Raw genomic sequence first — 21,180 nt, 5'->3', positions numbered from 1 at the left:
TAAAGTATGTACATTGTTTTTTGGACATGATGCTTTGCATACTGAATAGACCACATTATAGTGTAAACAAAACTTCTACATGCACTAGGAAACCAAAAAAATTGTGTGATTTGTTTTATTGTGATATTTGCTTCACTGAGGTGGTCTGGAAAAAGTCCAAAATATTTCCAAGGTATGCCTCAAACTTGAATGTTTAAGCCTTAATTTCCTCAACTGTAAAATGAGATACAGTGACTGGAGCCAAGGTGCTTAATGAATGGTAGCTGTTAAGGGTATGTTGTTCTCCAGGACAAAGCCAAACAAATGATAAATTAAACACAGTAACCAAAATGTTGTGACTAGAAAGAAAGTCTTGGGTTCACAAAAATTTTTATCAAAGGATAAATTAAACTTACTAAAAGGTTTTAATGGAAGATAAAATATATTCTCCTTGCTTGTATTTTAGGGAAGGAAAAAGAACCCCAGTCAGGTGAAAGGATGTCAAAATGTGGTCACAAATAACAGTGGCACAGTTTAGAAGGGCTCATTGTACGAAAGGTAGAGAAAAGCCAGTGATGATGGGCACCACCTCTGCAGTCCAGGTGTTTCATTTCAATCTCATGATTATTTGCTTTGTAATCGTAGGCAAGTTAATTTCTGTGCCTTGGCTTTCTATTTTGTCAAGAGGGAAAAAGTATTCCTAGAGTGGTTATGAGAGAAAACATTGAGAATTTGCTCTTACACTCCCCATGCCTAAAGCAGTGACCAGCACCTAGTAAACTCTTAATAAATACTGGGTACTAGAGACATGACTGGAATGGGGAAAGTTGAAAAGTTCATGGAGGAAGACAATACTGCCCAACAGAGTTTTATGACCTCAACATTAATTCTAGATGGGTTTCATTTTTAACATTTCAAGAGAATAACACTTTGAAAAATAAAGGCTTTAACTTTTCTGATTTAGTGATTTTACTTTAACAGCACTTTTATTAGTATGTCTTTTGGATTTCTGAAAATGACTTTCTGAGTCCAATGGATGAAATGTCTTGAATTACACAGATCTATTAACAGTAATAATATTTAATAAGGCCCAAAGAGAACCAGAAGTAGTATCAATTTTATGTATTTTAAAATAATGACTGAAATGTTTCCTGCATTTTTGAAATAGTTACATTAATGCTACCTTCATTTTACTTTATTATAATATCTAATAACTATCTTTCATTTTATTATGTTTACATTTAAAAGTTAAAAATTGAGTAAAATTCAGAAAGCTGAGTTAACTAAAAAACTCTTCTTTAATTTTAAAATGTGCTAAATTATTCTACCATATATTAATTATGAGTTATGAGCATGAAAAGTAGCCTTAAGTTACATGAGTTTGTAAAATAATTCACTTCCATTTTCCAGACAGAAAAACCTATTTTATAGAAAGTTAATTTTGCCACATAATTGTAATTATGATTTTTAATGAATGAATAATTTGGCCTTTTCAAAACTATCTACTTATTCTTGAAAATCAAATAATTTTTCCTATCATACATATCAATATATCAAAACTTGGGGGAAAAGGTGCATTATATGTGGCTGAGTGCCTTTTAAAATCTCATATTTATTTTCAACTTTAATATAAAATGTAAAGATTAAAGTTAATAACTGAAAAAAGTTACAATATCTTTTCACAATGAATAAAGTATTTTTTCTCCTTGCAGAATAAGGGTAAAGGTTCATAAGAAAACTTCTGCTTTCACATTGCTCAATAAAAAATGAGAGAGAGAGAGAGTGTGTGCATGTGAGTGTGTGTGTGTGAGAGAGAGAGAGAGAGAGAGAGAGAGAGAGAGAAAGAAAGACAATGGTTCAGAGCTGAGACAGCTTCCAACCTGCTCCAAGTGCCACTTCCAGATCACTGTCTTCCTGTGCTTGGGATTTGGGGGTGGGAGAAATCCCTTCTTCTTTCTTTGTCTCTTTAAACCTACTTTGAAGCTACACAAATAATGATGTTGACAACATTTATGACCCAAATCTCTACTGCGTTCTGATCCAAACTCTTGCAAGAGGCTGTTGCCTAGTTATCCATTGTGAGTCCCTACCTCACTGCCAACCACAGTGCACGGTCTCTAGTGATGCAGGTGTGGTATGTTCCCTCAGCCTGGACCGTTGGAATGTCCTTCCCCTCATCTCTCCCTCCATCTGTAAATGCATCCATGCTTACAAGTAAAGAGGCCTTGACTGGCCTCCCAGAGCAGAGATAGGTGCATTTTCCCTGGACTTCCTTTATGGTCTCCCATGACTTATATGTCCTCATTCTTCAGCTTGGGGTAAAATCTCAATTAACATGAAGTTAAGCCTCTCCTTCTTGAGATCTTTTTCTTCATTCCCTGCAAAATCTCCAAGAACTACCCAAGAGCCAATCATACCTCTGAATTCCAAGGGACCAGCAGGAGCCCCTGCTTTGCTTTCTATTCCTCAGGGTCACTACTGCACATGGGTACCACACAGGATGGTGGACTCCCCCCTTCACTAAGGAAACACCCAAGTGGACTCAAGTCTTGTACAGTCTGCCATAGTATTCTGCCTTAGACTTCAGGGTTCAGTTCACTGAATTCACATCACATCTCAGATCATCTATCCTTCTCCAGAGCAAGATCCCAGGACATGTAAGCTGGTCTCACAAAGAGTTCCATATTTAGGAACAAAGGGTGGGGGAAAATAGCACTCTCTCTTAAAAATAGCCTTCTCTCTTAAAACATCAAGCCCTATGGTTGAGTCCTGGCTTTGCTTGCTCTTTACAAATCATCCATTTTCCAAGATGTCCTTTCTCTGCCAGCAGACTTTGGTAAAACCCATCCAATCGAACCTATTATTCACTATTCATGACCCAAACTGTCTCTTTTCCAAGAATCATGGGTTGAAGCCCTGTCTACCCATGTCACTGTATTTGGAGTCAGGACACTTAAGGAAGTAATTAAGATTAAGTTCAGTTCAGCCACTCAGGTGTGTCCGACTCTTTTTGACTCCATGGACCACAGCATGCCAGGCCTCCCTGTCCATCACCAAATCCCAGAGTTTAATCAAACTCATGTCCAGTGAGTCGGTGATGCCATCCAACCATCTCATCCTCTGTTGTCCCCTTCTCCTCCTGTTTTCAATTGTTCCCAGCATCAGGGCCTTTTCAAATGAGTCAGCTCTTCGCATCAGGTGGCCAAAGTATTGGAGTTTCAGCTTCAACATCAGTCCTTCCAATGAACACCCAGGACTGATCTCCTTTAGGATGAACTGGTTGGATCTCTTTGTAGTCCAAGGGACTCTCAAGGGTCTTCTCCAACACCACAGTTCAAAAACATCAATTCTTTGGTGCTCAGCTGTCTTCACAGTCCAACTCTCACATCCATACATGACTACTGGAAAAACCATAGCCTTGACAAGACGGACCTTTGTTGGCAAAGTAATGTCTCTGCTTTTCAATATGCTGTCTAGATTGGTCATAATTTCCCTTCTAAAAAGTAATCGTCTTTTAATTTCATTGCTGCAGTCACCATCTGCAGTGATTTTGGAGCCCCCCAAAATAAAGTCTGACACTGTTTCCACTGCTTCCCCATCTATTTCCCATGAAGTGATGGGGCTGGATGCCATGATCTTAGTTTTCTGAATGTTGAGCTTTAAGCCAACTTTTTCACTCTTCTCTTTCACTTTCATCAAGAGGATCTTTAGTTCTTCACTTTCTTCTATAAGGGTGGTGTCATCTGCATATCTGAGGTTATTGATATTTCTCCCAGCAATCTTGAGTCCCACTTGTGCTTCCTCCAGCCCAGCGTTTCTCATGATGTACTCTGCATATAAGTTAAATAAGCAGGGTAACAATATACAGCCTTGATGTATTCCTTTTCCTATTTGGAACCAGTCTGTTGTTCCATATCCAGTTCTAACTGTTGCTTCCTGACCTGCATACAGATTTCTCAAGAGGCAGGTCAGATGGTCTGGTATTCTCATCTCTTTCAGAATTTTCCACAGTTTATTGTGATCCACACATTCAAAGGCTTTGGCATAGTCAATTAAACAGAAATAGATGTTTTTATGGAACCCTCTTGCTTTTTCAATGATCCAGCAGATGTTGGCAATTTAATCTCTGGTTCCTCTGCCTTTTCTGAAACCATTTTGAACATCTGGAAGTTCACAGTTCATGTATTGTTGAAGCCTGGCTTGGAGAATTTTGAGCATTACTTTACTAGTGTGTTAGATGAGGTCATAAGTGTGTAGGGTCCTAAACTAACAGGATTGGTATTCACATAAGAATAGGAAGAGACATCAGGAGTGCGTACACATGGAGAAAAAGCTGTGTGTGAACACAGTGAAAAGCTCGCGAAGCGAGGAGGAGAAGTCTCACCAGAAATGAACTTTGTGGCACCTCGATCTTGGACTTCCAGTCTCCAGAACTATAAGGAAATAAGCTTCTGTCATTGAAGCCATGAGTCAATGATATTCTGTTATGGCAGCCTGAGTAGACTAATGCAAACCACAATGCGGGGAAGAAGTGGGAGAGTGTGGTTGGTTGCCACACAGAGAGCTCCACAGGCTGCACGTGTAAATCAGCCCTCCATCTCCCTGCCCTCTCACAGAACTGTGAGATGACAAGACAGGAAGCATGCAACCCAAGGAGACAAAGGGCTCCCACACCCAGTCTGAAATATCCTGGCTCTTATATTTGTATAATTAAGAAAGGCTACTCAACTGACTTCTTTTACAACAGAATGGTTTTCAGAAGTCATTATTTCCAGCTATAGGATTAGAAATTTCAGGCATAATATTTTAAAATGTTATATCATTTATCACCCTGTTTAACCACTATTGCATTAATCATATTACAGCAATTGCTATTTATATCCAATGTCCCCCTTTTATTAAATTCTCAGAAAGCATCAAATTTAAAGAAAAATGGGTAGAGGGAAATAACAAACACTCTTATGGCTGAAAATGACTTCCACTCGTTTTTGTCTTCTTTTGGCGAGCTTGCATTGCTTTTATATAGAAAATAAAATTTTAAATACCTTGTGTGCCAAGTCGCTTCAGTCGTGTCTGACTTTGCAACACTGTGGACTGTAGCCTGTCAGCTTCCTCTGTCCATGGGATTCTCCAGGCAAAAACAGTGGAGTGGGTTGCCATGCCCTCATTATAAACTTAAATAATTCATTGTTTACTTAAAACACACACTAAAATGAATGCTGCCAGTCTCACATCCTCAGCCATTTCATATTCTTTGTCTGGTTTATGGTTTACTTAATTCTGTAAAAAATGTCATGTTTGCATCCTTGTTATAATTGTGTATTCTTCATTTTATTTTACATTAATACAATGCTCAAAAATGAAACAATGCTGATTAATTCATATGAAAAAATTAGCTGAAAAAAAACAAAGAATTTGTTAAAAATCCATTCAATCAGGAACGTTGTTTTTACTCAGGGTGTCAGTTAAAAAGAATATTATACTTCTTGTTAACATCAAGAGATTCTGCCATGAAAACTCAAGATACTTGATTCTCATGAATTTACCCTAATAACTATGCTTAGCATCAAATGTTATTTTCATTACTCTCTTGTATGTGATAATATATTCAACAATTTTTTTTTATGCAGCACTTAGAAATTTTCTTTTAAGGACTCTTAAAATATAGCCTACAGGGAAGTCTACCAAGTAGAACTGCTGTTAGCAAAAAGCTTAGACCTTCCATATTGAGACTTGCTTTCTTATTCCACCCCCAAATTCTCCAAGAACCTCCAAGAGTCAGCCCCACTTCCAAACAACAGGCAAGACCAGATGGGCCACTACATACCTTGCTTTGCTGCTCAATTTCCAGTAAATAGCTAAAATAACAATAAGGTTTCTTTATTTTTTTCGCAGCTGACCTTTTACCAAGTTCTTTAACTGCTGTTATTCAACAGTTAAAGATGGTACTATATAGATGGTACTATTCTTCAGTATAGATTGCCACGCATGACTTGAGGATACTTTAGTTTCCATTATCCTTCAGAAAGCCCAAGAGTGAGGGAAGGACAGTGGCTTCTAGGCAACACTGATATAGTAGGGCAGGCTTAACAGGAACATGGAAGCTTCTATACAGGCAGAATGGCAGCACGCTTACTAGACTTAATATATAATATATATATATATATATATATATATAATTTTGCAAACAACTAAACATGTCCTATCAATCATTAACAACTTAAGTGCGTCCAGTGTGTATTTGTCACTCTGTCCCTGGGATCACTGAAGAGATTCCTATTGGTTGTTTTATCTCATCAGCTTTAAGTCTCACCAACATCAGCAATGTTTCCCTACTCCGTCTCTGAAAGCTGATTGCTCAGCCACTCTCCCACCACCCCTCCTACTCTGCAGTGGATGACCTTCCTCTCCCTTTGCCACCACTGCACACTGGTCATGCCTCTACAACTGAATCCATAGAAATGGATTTCAATTATCTCATCATTTGTCTGCCCTCTTTGTACTTTGAGCTTTTTGAAGGTAGTCTAAGCCCAAGCCATTGTTTTATCCTTCGAGTCTGGCACACAGTTATTCTCCAATAAGTGTTTGAACTAATTGGAATTAATTAATTCAAAGTGGGTCTGCTAAGGTGCAGGGGAAGAAGCACATGATCTGGCGGGCATATGCAAATTATATTTATGAGTAAGTTGCTTGCTCCAAGAATCAATCTCAGAAACAGTGTAGGAGTTTATTATGAAAACAAAGATATAACAATCCCCAAGGTCCAAGTGTACTCCTGAGGCTTAAACAAGAATAACAGTAACACATTAAGATCTATTATTAGAAAAAAGGGGAAAGCAATACCTCTAACACATCACATTTACAGTAAATTTTTATATATTATTATTAAATTTAGCATATCAATTACATTAAAATGATAAAACTCGAAAGAAATCCACACATAAACTCCCAGTTCTTAGGAGATAAAAGTTGAAATAGTAAAATTTAAAGAAATGAGCAAAATAGACTATGTGAAGCTGATGATCACCTCTTGATAAGACTACTGCTGTATTTCTATTTCTACTGTCCTCCCTCTACCTTTTCTTCATATTGTAGTCCAAGTAGTTTATTTTTAATATAATTCTCAGTATGTGGCTTATATGTATCACATGTCTTCACACAGATTTTGAATTTAAATCCAACAATAGTACTTACAGCTTATTTTACCAGCCTTATACCATTCTTTACTATTCTGAAAATTGACATGTAATGGGAAAGAATTAAACACGCTTTCCTTTATGAATAGTATTTAGGGGTAACTGAATAGTAGATGAGGGAAAAATTTTCAGAAGGTAACAATGTTAGTTAATAATGCAGACCCTGGAGAAGGAAATGGCATCCCATTCCAATATTCTTGCGTGGGAAATCCCATGGACAGAGGAGTCTGGCAGGCTACAGTCCATGGGGTCACAAGAGTCAGACGTGACTTAGCGACAAAACCACCACCACCAATAAAACAGAAGGAATGATAAATATGTGAAAGGCACCATCTCACAAGCCGTAATGATATACAGGATCCTGGCAGTAATCATTAGGTGAAAAGTTGATGGGAAATTTTACAATAGATGGAGGTAAAAATTGCTGAACCACTTGATACAATAAACTCACCACAAGTGGAACAGTGGCCTGGCCTGTATATTCTTATGGATATGATTCATTGGAAGACACCAGTAATGTCTCTGTAGCACTGTTGCCTACAATACTGAACCTGAATTTATTCAAGGATGTAAATTCAACTACCAATTATAAGAAATGTATTTTATCTGTGTTAATCAATATTTGGGTGTTAGTTCTAAAAGGTCTTGTAGGTCTTCATAGAACCGTTCAACTTCAGCTTCTTCAGCATTACTGGTTGGGGCATAGACTTGGATTACTGTGATATTGAATGGTTTGCCTTGGAAACGAACAGAGATCATTCTATCGATTTTGAGATTGCATCCAAGTACTGCATTTCGGACTCTTTTGTTGACCATGATGGCTACTCCATTTCTTCTAAGGGATTCCTGCCCGCAGTAGTAGATATAATGGTCATCTGAGTTAAATTCACCCATTCCAGTACATTTTAGATAGCTGATTCCTAGAATGTCGACGTTCACTCTTGCCATTTCCTGTTTGACCACTTCCAATTTGCCTTGATTCACGGACCTAACATTCCAGGTTCCTATGCAATATTGCTCTTTACAGCATTGGACCTTGCTTCTATCACCAGTCACATCCACAACTGGGTATTGTTTTTGCTTTGGCTCCATCCTTTCATTCTTTCTGGAGTTATTTCTCCACTGATCTCCAGTAGCACATTGGGCACCTACTGACCTGAGGAGTTCCTCTTTCAGAATCCTATCATTTTGCCTTTTCATACTGTTCATGGGGTTCTCAAGGCAAGAGTACTGAACTGGTTTGCCATTCTCTTCTCCAGTGGACCATATTTGTCCTTTTCATTATAGGGGACTGGAATGCAAAAGTAGGAAGTCAAGAAACAACTGGAGTAACAGGGAAATTTGGCCTTGGAATACAGAAGGAAGCAGGGCAAAGGCTAATACAGTTTTGCCAAAAGAATGCACTGGTCATAGCAAACACCCTCTTCAAAAAAAACAAGAGAAGACTCTACAAATGGACATCACCAGATGGTCAACACCAAAATCAGATTGATTATATTCTTTGCAGCCAAAGATGGAGAAGCTCTCTACAGTCAGAAAAAACAAGACTGGGAGCTGACTGTGGTTCAGATCATGAACTCTTTATTGCGAAATTCAGACTTAAAATGAAGAAAGTAGGGAAAACCACTAGACCATTCAGATATGACCTAAATCAAATGCCTTATGATTATCCAGCAGAAGTGAGAAATAGATTTAAGGGACTAGATCTGATAGATAGAGTGCCTGATGAACTATGGACAGAGGCTCGTGACATTGTACAGGAGACAGGGATCAAGACCATCCCCATGGAAAAGAAATGCAAAAAGGCAAAATGGATGTCTGGGGAGGCCTTACAAATAGCTGTGAAGAGAAGTGAAAAGCAAAGGAGAAAAGGAAAGATATAAGCATCTGAATGCAGAAATCCAAAGGCTAGCAAGGAGAGATGAGAAAGCCTTCCTCAGCAATCAATGCAAAGAAATAGAGGAAAACAACAGAATGGGAAGACTAGAGGTCTCTTCAACAAAATTAGAAATACCAAGGGAACATTTCATGCAAAGATGGGCTCGATAAAGGACAGAAATGGTATGGACCTAACAGAAGCAGAAGATATTAAGAAGAGATGGCAAGAATACACAGAAGAACTGTACAAAAAAGATCTTCATGACTCACATAATCACTATGGTGTGATCACTCACCTAGAGCCAGACATCCGAGAATGTGAAGTCAAGTGGGCCTTAGAAAACATCAATACGAACAAAGCTAGTGGAGGTGATGGCATTCCAGTTGAGCTATTCCAAATGCTGAAAGATGATCCTGTGAAAGTGCTGCACTCAATATGCCAGCAAATTGGGAAAACTCAGCAGTGGCCACAGGACTGGAAAAGGTCAGTTTTCATTCTGATCCCAAAGAAAGGCAATGCCAAAGAATGCTCAAACTACCGCACAATTGCACTCATCTCACATGCTAGTAAAGTAATGCTCAAAATTCTCCAAGCCAGGCTTCAACAATACATGAACCGTGAACTTCCAGATGTTCAAGCTGGTTTTAGAAAAGGCAGAGGAACCACAGATCAAATTGCCAACATCCTCTGGATCATCGAAAAAGCAAGAGTTCCAGAAAAACACCTATTTCTGTTTTACTGACTATGCCAAAACCTTTGACTGTGTGGATCACAATAAACTGTGGAAAAGTCTTCAAGAGATGGGAATACCAGACCACCTGACCTGCCTCTTGAGAAATCTGTATGCAGGTCAGGAAGCAACAGTTAGAACTGGACATGGAACAAGAGACTGGGAACAAGAGACTAGGAAAAGGAGTACGTCAAGGCTGTATATTGTCACTCTGTTTATTTAACTTACATGCAGAGTACATCACGAGAATCACTGGGCTGGCAGAAGCACAAGCTGGAAAAAGATTGCCGGGAGTAATATCAATAACCTCGGATATACAGATGACACCACCCCTATGGCAGAAAGTGAAGAAGAACTAAAGAGCCTCTTGAGGAAAGTGAAAGAGGAGAGTGAAAAAGTTGGCTTAAAGCTCAACATTCAGAAAACGAAAATCATGGCATCTGCTCCCATCACTTCATGGGAAATAGATGGGGAAACAGTGGAAACAATGTCAGACTTTATTTTTGGGGGCTCCAAAATCACTGCAGATGGTGATGACAGCCATGAAATTAAAAGACGCTTACTCCTTGGAAGGAAAGTTATGACCAACCTAGATAGCATATTCAAAAGCAGAGACATTACTTTGCCAACAAAGGTCCGTCTAGTCAAGGCTATGGTTTTTCCAGTGGTCATGTATGGATGTGAGAGTTGGACTGTGAAGAAAGCTGAGCACTGAAGAATTGATGCTTTTGTTTTTTTTTTTTTTTTCTTTTTTTTTAATTTTATTTTATTTTCAAATTTTACATAATTGTATTAGTTGCTGCTTTTGAACTGTGGTGTTGGAGAAGACTCTTGAGAGTCCCTTGGACTGCAAGGAGATCCAACCAGTCCATTCTGAAGGAGATCAGTCCTGGGAGTTCTTTGGAAGGAAGGATGCTAAAGCTGAAACTCCAGTACTTTGGCCACCTCATGCGAAGAGTTGACTCATTGGAAAAGACTCTGATGCTGGGAGGGATTGGGGGCAGGAGGACAAGGGGACGACAGAGGATAAGATGGCTGGATGGCATCACCGACTCGATGGACGTGAGTTTGAGTGAACTCAGGGAGTTGGTGATGGACAGGGAGGCCTGGTGTGCTGCAATTCATGGGGCTGCAAAGAGTTGGACATGACTGAGCAAGTGAACTGAACTGAACTGAATCAATATTACCCTTTTATATAATCTTATAGTAAGCTGGATTTAGAAAAGAGGAACCAGAGATCAAACTATCAACATCCGTTGGATCAATGAAAAAGGAAGAGAGTTCCAGAAAAACATCTATTTCTGCTTCATTGACTATGCCATTGCCTTTGACTGTGTGGGTCACAACAAACTGTGGGCAATTCTGAAAGAGATGGGAATACCAGACCATACCAGAGACACTGACTTGCCTCTTGAGAAGTCTGTATGCAGATCAGGAAGCAACAGTTAGAACTGGACATGAAACAACAGACTGGTTCCAAATAGGAAAAGGAGTATGTCAAGGCTGTATATTTAACTGCTTATTTAACTTATATGCACAGTACATCATGAGAAACACTGGACTGGATGAAGCACAAGCTGGAATCAAGATTGCCAGGAGAAATATCAATAACCTCAGATATGCAGATGACACCACCCTTATGGTAGAAAGTAAAGAGGAATTGAAAGGCCTCTTGATGAAAGTGAAAGAGGAGAGTGAAAAAGTTGGCTTGAAACTCAACATTCAAAAAACTAAGATCATGGCATCTAGTCCCATCACTTCATGGCAAATAGATGGGGAAACAATGGAAACAGTGACAGATTCTCTTTTCTTGGGCTCCAAAATTACTGCAGATGGTGACTGCAGCCATGAATTTAAAATTTCTTCTTCCTTTGAAGAAAAGCTATGACCAATTTAGACAGCATATTAAAAAGCAGAGACATTACTTTGTCTACAAAAGTCCATTTAGTCAAAGCTATGGTTTTTCCAGTAGCAATGTATGGATGTGGGAATTGGACTATAAAGAAAGCTGAGGTCCGAAGAATTGATCATTTTGAACTGTGGTGTTGGAGAAGGCTCTTGAGAGTCCCTTGGATTGCAAGGAGATCCAAGCAGTGCATACTAAAGGAAATCAGTCCTGAATATTCATTGGAAGGACTGGTGTTGAAGATGAAACTTCAAATCTTTGGCCACCTGATGTGAAGAACATTTGAAAAGACCCTGATGCTGGGAATGATTGAAGGTGGGAGGAGAAGGGGATGACAGAGGATGAGATGGTTGGATGCATCACCAACTCAGTGGACATGAGTTTGATTAAACTCCGGGAGTTGGTGATGGACAGGGAGGCCTGGTGTGCTGCAGTCCATGGGGTTGCAAAGAGTCAGACACAACTGAGTGACTGAAGTGAACTGAATAGTAATCTAGTTTCAATTTGTGGCCCATTAATAGCAAGTGTGCATGTCTCTATGTACTTGCTTTTATTTTCCATCTTTTTAAACTACTTCTACTTCTAGTGTTCGTCACTGTGTTGGTCTTTACGTACCCTTAAGAGCTTTATTAAGTCCCTTTCTGAACCAGACAAAAGAGAAGCAAATAATTACACAGTTTAGGTCTTCTTTCAAATTTTTAGATTTAAGAATCAGTCATATTTTTAGGTATCTTTCCAGACACAATGTTGAGTCAACGAAAACAATTTCCAAAAATTCTTGTGCCAAAATAAACATCTAATGCATATGTTTCAATAAAAAGATTTATCAAAGAGATGTCCTGTGCTTAGTTGTTCAGTCGTTTTCAACTTTTTGTGACCTGTGGACTATAGCCCTCCAGGCTCCTCTGTCCATGGAACTGTCCAGGCAAGAATACTGGAGTGGGTTGCCACGCCCTCTTCCAGGGGATCTTTCCACCCTAGGGATTGAACCCAGGTCTCCCGCACTGCAGGCAGATTCTTTATAAAAGGCATATCAAAGGTTTTTTCTCATACTCTATTGACAAGTGTCTTCCTAGAGTGCATGTTGAGAAGAATTCTAAAGCAAATTATGACTCAGGAGTAAGGAACACAGTAGACATTCTATTATTGGACAAAATTGAGGTGAGTAGTTAATCAAAACAGCCAAACCATGGAATGATTTTTAAATAATAATATAAGTATTATATTACTTATAGAAGTATATTAGAAGTATACTTCTATAATAGTATATATACAAAATAATCGAAGTATTATAATATACAGTATATTACAATATACAAAAGCACTTTCAATAAACATTTGATGTAAGGCCTAGACCTTCACTGTATTGGGCCTATGAGTCCACGGATTGGTCCTCCAGTTTCATAAATGTCATTCAAATGCTTCATCTACAATTTTAATTTGTTTCATTGGAGTACAGTGAGGATATAAATGCACTTGCAAAGCCATCTAAGATAGATTCTTACAATATTTTCATGATTTTCTCCCTACTGCTTTAAGTTATTTTGCCCACACCTAAATGTTTTAGTTATTTCTCTTTACCCAGTCTTTTGAAGGTTTCAATATGGTTGCCATAGAAACAATGCCATATTTTGCAAATATATTTAGGTGGTTTAGACAATATTTAAAATCAGTTAAAAATTTCAGTAACATATATATAGTTGGCAGGCATATAAGTGACTGCCCACATGATTCTCTCTAGCTCCTGGTCTCTGTATTGGTTTACTAGAGGTGCTATAACAAAATACCATAAATCATGTAGTTTAAATAACAGGAATGTATTGTCTCACAATTCTGGAGTCTACAAGTCCAAGATCAAAGTTCAGCAAGATTGATTCCTCTGGGGGCTTTGTGAGAGAATCTGTTCCATACCTTCCCTAGCTTCTGGTGATCTGTTGTCAATCTTCAGCCTTCTTTGGCTTGTAGGAGCATCATCTCAGTCTCTGCCTTCATTTTCACAATGTTCTCCCTGTGTATGTGGTCTGTCTCCAAATTTCCCCTTCTGATGAGGATACCAGTCATGTTGGATTTAAGGCCTGCCCTAATCCAGTACAACCTTAACTAATTACATCTTTAATGACCCTATTTCCAAATAACACCACACTCTGGACAGTTAGGAATTTAAGACTTCAGCATGTGAATTACGAGGGGACCTGACTTAACCCACAACACTCTCAATCAGTAAGTTTCATAGAAAGGGTGGAAATTTTTGTTTAATGAAGGAAGCTTTGAATGTAAAAGAATAATTAATGAATTCTGCCATGAGAGTAGGGTCTGGGATAGGAAAGTACGTGTTGTCATATATTTTTCTGGGATCATGTTATATTTATAAAACTTGACATTGTATTTTATTTTCCAGGAGTGTGTTTGAGGAAAAAGTCACTGGAAAGAAAAGGTCCAAAACAAATTAATCTCAGTTCATTATCCTTTAACTTGAATTTCTCAATTAAAGTTGTGCAAACAAATCAGGTATTTGCATATTCTAAAACAAGCCATTATTTAAATATCCTTGATTCTCATTCTTGTACATCTGAATAAAGAATAATAATGACAAACTGGTATATTTTATACAGTTCCTTATTACTCAAAGACATCTCGTTCCAAACAATAATCATAAGTCCTTTGCCTTCAATCTACCTTTTTCTTTCTTTTTCTGGTTAGGTTTATGTGTGTTCTAATTCTATATCAGAGTGAAAACTGGAGTAAAGGAATAAGATAAAGAAACTTGTTCACTCTGTTTATGTGACATTCCATTCTACAAAGAGTAAGGCTTTCATCTTTAATCCGATATCCACTTAACGACACTGTAGAAGATTTATTTTGACCCCCTCTTGTTTCAGAAGGGACTCAAAAGTCTGTAGCAATTTTTGACACTTTGCTATAATGTTTTTCCGACCCCCTCCCCCCCACCACACACACACTCCTCCCTGCCTCATTTTCATATGGACACAAAGAGTTGGGATAAAATGATGGTTCATTATAGTGGTACAGAGCTCTTATCTTCATCCGGCAAGAGTCATTTCCTTCCAAAGATTGAAATGCAAATGTGAAAATTAATGATAACTGCATTATCTGATAGCAGAGATAATACCAATTCACTGTCAGAGTAATACACAGTCATTCTACGATTTCCTCCGCTTCTCACAATATTCTTCTTACTGTCAGACTATATCTATGGTTAACTATGTTTCATAGGTTTCTGTTAATTTACTTCAAATGGCATTTCCCAGATCTTATATCTACCACATTTTCCCAGTCAAAAAGGAAACTAAATCAGAACTGTAATCTCCAAGCCCTTCTTTGGACTAGTAAAGGGGGGAAAAAAAAGAAAAAAACCTCTGTATCATTAGTATGTGCTTCCTCACAGTAGTCTCCTGGCTGCCATTCCACTTTGCACAAAATTCCCCATCTTCACAGTTTAATTTCAGGCACAGACCACAACTAGCTTGATCCTCTGTATGCATCCGCAACACTGACAAGCAACTGAAAAGAGGTGACATTTATAGATGTCTTGACCAATTTTTAGTCCAGATGCAACAAGTACACATAACTGATTTTATGCTAAACATTTATCCTTGGAAATTTACTCACATTAAAATTTCTTTTACTGAATTATGTTTTAAATCCAGTTGACTTAGAACATAGTTAATATAACCATATGATGATTTCTAATAGCAAAATACGGCAAGGTTAACTCACTATACAAATGTGAGCTTATCATCTGTAAGGCATTGTAATGGCATCTAAGGCACAATTGCCAAAATGATACTAAAAGTAGTATTAACAGCTATCTATTGAGCACTTATGAAGCTTTGATCTCCATGTTTTACATAGAAAGTCTTATTAATGATGTGGTAATTACAATTAGCCCCACTTTATAAATAAGGAAACTGAGCCCTTGGCGTTAGTAACTAACCCAATGATTCATGAGAAATGCCAGGCTGGATGAATCACAAGCTGGCATCAAGACTGCCAGGAGAAATATCAACAATTTCACACATGCAAATCCACCTCGCTACTGGCAGAAAGTGAAGAAGAACTAAAGAGTCCCTTGATCAGCATGAAAGAGGAGAGTGGAAAAGCTGGCTTAAAACTAAACATCAAAAAACTAAGATCTGTTCTGGCAGTTCAATACTCCCAAGGTCACAAGACCATAGGTGTCAGCATGTATACTCATATACAGATCTGCCTGGCTCTAAAATTTGTGCATTTTCTCCTGTAACCAAGATCATTATCTGCTTTCTAGGTTGACATGCTTAATTACTGCATCCTATTCTAACTGTAATACATGGATAATTAAAGACTATTAAAGGAGAGAAATGGCATCAAAAAAGAGTGTGAACACTGGTCAGAATGGCCATCATTTAAAAGTCTACAAATAACAAATGCTGGAGAGGGTGTGGAGAAAAGAAAACCCTCCTACACTGCTGTTGGGAATGTAAGCTGGTGCAGCCACCATGGAAAACAGCATGGGAGTTCCTCAAAAAACCAAAAATAGAGTTTCCATATGATCCAGAAATCTCATTCCTGGACAAAAATCTGGACAAAACTATAATTCAAAAAGATACATGGACTCCTAAGTTCACAGCAGCACTATCCATTTACAATAGCCAAGACGTGAAACAACCTAAATGTCCATCAACAGAGGGACAGATAAAGAAGATGTGGCACATACACAGAAGGGAGTATTACTCAGCCACGAAAAAGAATGATATAATGCTATCTGCGGCAACATGGACGGAACTAGAGATTATCATACTAAGTGAAATCCGATGTGGAAGTCACTTATATGATGTCACTTACATGTGGAGTCTAAAATATGATACAACTGAACTCATTTACAAAACAGACTCTAAACTTATGGTTGCCAAGGGGGAGGTTAGAGGTTAGCAGATGCAAACTATTATACATAGAGTGGATAAACAAGATCCTACCGTATAGCACAGGGAACTATATTCAATATTCTGTGATAAATCAGGATGGAAAAGAATATGAAAAGGAATGTTTAATGGAATCATTTTGCTGCACAGTAGAAATTAACACAACTTTGTAAATCAACTATACCTCAATAAAAACAAGAGCTTGTTGACAGCATAATATTACATGTTTGGACTTCTCTCTAGCACCTTTCACAGTTTTTTAGTGTACAATGTTTATTAAGTAGTTAAATGTATGGGTACTGGCAGACTGAATTACTTGTGAGGGTGATAAAAGAAAAGGCATTTACTTAAACAGAAGTTTAAGTGAAATGATATGAAACTGAAATGATATGAAAGGTATGAGAAGTAAGTGTCCAACTCTTTGTGACCCCATGGACAGGAGTCCACCAGGCTCCTCTGTCCATGGAATTCTAGGCAAGAATACTGGAGTGGGTAGCCATTTCTTCCTCCAAGAGATCTTCCCAACCCAGGAATCAAATCCAGGTTTCCTGAATTGCAGGCAGATTCTTTACCCTCTGACGTGAGGTATAGGCAAATGCAGATGAAAAGGAAGAACAGTGGATAACAAGTATCATTTGAACTAGATTCCAAGCAAGGGAGTGTCAAGGTAATTTTCTTGAGAGAAAGAAAGAAGAATGAAAGTTGCAAATAGATGTGTGAAATATTGAAATAATGTGGTAACGACTATTATACTGGCCTCAACTTTATTAGCTTAGTGTTGAGTCTAGCACTCCACACAAATATGAAAGACACATAAGAAATTGAAAATTATTCAAATAAGAGTCACAAGTATTTAAACATTAAAGAATTTCACCGTTAGAAATCTTTACAAACGGAAGATAATTTTCCTAAAGACTGCTTGCATGCGTGCATGCTAAGTCACTTCATTTGTATCTAACTCTTTGCAAACCTATAGATAGTAGCCCACTAGGCTCCTCTGTCTATGGGATTCTCCAGGCAAGAATACTGGAATGGGTAGCCATGCCCTCCTCCAGGGGATCTTCCTGACCCAGGGATCGAACCAGCATCCCTTAAGTTTCTTGCATTGGCTGGTGAGTTCTTTACTACTAGAGCCACCTGGGAAGGTTCCACCTTTACGAGTTAGCAGAGGTACAAGCAATTACTAAATGTACCTTTTAGATGAACAACAAATAAGGAAAAATTGCACTGGGGAATCTGTATTTGATACAATAGAACACTTTAGATAGAGGGTGATTCATTATGGAATTAAGGATCAAGAAAAATCGTGGAGTTGTCTTCAATCAAACTTTAAAAATACGGTAAATCCTGATCCATCTTAAATGATGTCAGCTCTGTGCCTCAAATTCTTTAGATAATTTCCTTGTCCTTAGATTCTGTTCTATTTTTCAGAGACAACTGTCCATCTTAGGGTGACTTTCAGAACTGGGTGGGAGATCTTCTTAAAGTTAGAAGACCTTGAAATCACACCTGACTCATCACCTTATGTCTTAACTAACAATTTATGGCTAAATTCAAAACCAAATGCTTAGCATTACAAAAGCTTACCCTTGTTGTATCAGATGTACTACTGTACTTTAAAAAAAAAAAGCCAAAAAGAATTTTTAAAGGTTCTGCTTCAAGTCTCAACAATTTCAAAGCCATAATAATGATCATTAGCACTTTATGTGCATGATCTGGTTTAATTCTCACAAAAGCCTTAAGAGGCATTAATATCACTTTCCACATTTTAACAAACCAGAATAATGGCACAGAGAGATTAAGCAATTTGCCAAAAATTATTCAGCAAGTGAGCAGCAAATCCAGAATTTGAACCTAAACCTTTAGAATCCAGAGCTCATTTTCTAACATGTATGGAAACCTCGAAAACTTCCTCTCCTTAATACAGTAGTGAAATACCAATAATTTTTCTGAAAAACAAAAATTTGGGTAAAAATACTGATGTAATTAGGCTTCCCCGGAGCACAGCAGTAAAAAGAATCCACCTGCATTGCAGGAGATGCAGGAGACGATTCAATCCGTGAGCTGGGAAGATCCCCTGGAAGAGGAAACGGCAACCCACTCCAGTATTCTTGCCTAGAAAATCTCATGGACAGAGGAGCCTGGCGGCCTACCGTCTAAGGGGTTGCAAAGTCAGACATGACTGAACAACTGAGCGTGAGCATGATTGATGTAATCACTATTCATGCAAAAGAAAAAGTCCAGAAACATCCTGTATACTTTCTCCTGATTAGAGGAATGTTATACCTTAAAAGATACATGTCCAATAGGTAATCTTTTGTTATGAATCAATTTCATTAATCAGAGGATGTCAAAATAATAAACTCCCCTTTATTTTTCAAAACACCTATAGGGAAAAATGTGTTACTGATTTTACAACATACAAAGGATGGATTTCCTCTAGGTATACCTACTTGGAGGTACACATTTTTCCTTTAAAGTGTTTACATATTCAATTCACTGATATCAACTGAATAAAACCAGATACATTAAGTACATTAAATAACTCAGATGTAAAAAATCTTATCATGCTTTACCCTTGCTCCCCTCCTTTTTGACCTATGACTTTATTTCTGGAAAATATTCCTGAAAAAGGTAGCATCGGGTGTCCAGTATGTGATTAATAATTCACTACCCTTCTGAAATTTGCTTACATACTTCCAAGTCACTGGGAACACTGTGGGCCCCAGACTTGAGCGAGGAGGAAAACCAGCCACCTCCAAGTTTGCCCCTTTGAAAGAATCCAGAATGTACCCTTTGCAGGTAGGCATATCAGAAAGGCCATCTAATCTAAAAGTAAAAAGTCTTCTAAGTAGCCAATACATACCTAATTCCATGAATGAACAACCATACAACATCAAGTTGCCCACCTTTTTTAAGTTAAATGTAATCTCCAAGGACAAAAACTTTTTTCCAAAGTTTTTTCTTATTTTTTTTTAATCAGGGGAATTCTTACCTATATTGAGACAGAAGCACTATGCAATAAGGTGAAAATGCCAGATGTCCACATTTTCTTTCAAATGCTTAAAACTTGGTACTATAGTACTTTAACTATAATACATTTTGATCCAAAATCTTGTGTAACACTATGCTATAGTATACAGAATACAAACATTTGCATATGTCATAAATAACATTAGAAATGACATCATAATAATCAGATATACTGTATCCTCATTTTTGTTTGCATTATATTTTCCAGCTGCTGCTTTCAGAAAATTACCACTGGAGTTCCTCTCTTCTTGATGCACAACAGAGAGCAATTTGCAAAGTCATGCAAGGGTGAAAATGTGACTGAAATATAGGAATCTTTCTTAATGAAAAATGTTACTGCTTTGGAAATTATGGCCAAAACTATTTCAAAACTCGTCTATATCCTTAAGCCCTATGACGTAATAGTCTCCATTGGCATAAAGGTTTTTTATCCACAGGGTTCTTATAACTGAATATATTTTTATAAAATGATGTTGGTGTTTTAGAGTATTTTAAGTTAGTTTTTCTTTTTCTTGAAATGATTAAATATCAAGGTCTTTAAAACTGAATTTATTTTTCATTTGTAAGTGAAATGTTAACAAAATCTTGAATTAAAGGGGAGTATCTGTTAATATTTTCTAAACTTCTAAAAACATACTGTGACTGAATCCATGACTTACAACATGACTAAACTAAATGAATTTCTTTGGAGTATTGTTATTGTCTGAAGCTTTAAAGGTATGCCCATTTTAAAGATGGATATGGCATAAAGATCTCTGTTCAAAGAAAATGCAAGTAGAATTGACTAAAATCTTATATTAATATAAAAGAAAACAAAGATGAAAATTTCAAGTAGAGGTAACACTGGTTTTTACAGTTTACCAAAGATAAAATCTTCTTTAAATGATGTTATTTATTCAGACTTCTATATAACAAGCATACACACATATTTTTTAAAATCAGAGATGAGAGTGTAAGAGTTTTATTACTTAATTCAAATTCAAGGGGAAGAAAAAGTGAATAGTAGCAACAGATGGTTAATTTCACATTTTTGTCCTACCTGGTCCATCCCAGTCGTCTGTCTCAACTGCAGGTTGCCCTGGTTTCTCTGACTGCGTGTCCCCATCTGATTCTGCTGTCTCCTGGACTCCTTCATCATCACCTGGAAAACACCAACATACAAAGAGAAGGAGACGTGATTAAAGCCCTCTATTTGACATTCAAATCCTCCCACAGGGATGTCCTTAGCATATGTCTAATTATATAATTGTTACATACATGGTAATTATACTGAACACAGTTCTATGATTAATAATTTTGATAACTATTATGGGTTTATAATAAATAAAATCAACATTAGTCATAAATAAATAAACTGCTATAAATACTAAAAACATTTCCATAAAATTTTTCATTTGGAATTATTAGTATTATTCAAGAAGAAAATGAAAATCTGTATGTATTCTTTATACTGTTTTCAATACAGAAAACTAACTTGCTTATTTCCAAATTACATTTTTATAAAAGCAAGATGCAACAGAGAAGACATATTTGTGTTT

The 21,180-nt window shown here is 37.4% G+C and overlaps 1 protein-coding gene across 4 annotated transcripts in view; it reads right to left on the bottom strand.

Moving 5' to 3' along the window:
- The window catches only part of ZFPM2 (zinc finger protein, FOG family member 2), a 525,088-nt gene that overhangs the window by 374,802 nt on the left and 129,106 nt on the right, over nucleotides 1–21,180 (bottom strand). For all 4 annotated transcript variants that reach the window (XM_086336267.1, XM_086336268.1, XM_086336269.1 and 1 more), the window contains one exon: nucleotides 20,682–20,783. In XM_086336267.1, the coding sequence (XP_086192393.1) occupies nucleotides 20,682–20,783 (102 nt within the window). The remainder of the gene's footprint in view (nucleotides 1–20,681; nucleotides 20,784–21,180) is intronic.

The sequence above is a fragment of the Bos grunniens genome, chromosome 14 (genome assembly GCF_055505025.1).
Source record: "Bos grunniens cultivar Pamir isolate PY7600 chromosome 14, Bosgru_T2T1.0, whole genome shotgun sequence".
In the NCBI taxonomy this organism is placed as follows: Eukaryota; Metazoa; Chordata; class Mammalia; order Artiodactyla; family Bovidae; genus Bos; species Bos grunniens.
Note: the sequence above shows the minus strand (reverse complement) of the source record. Positions and strands in the feature narration are given on the sequence as shown.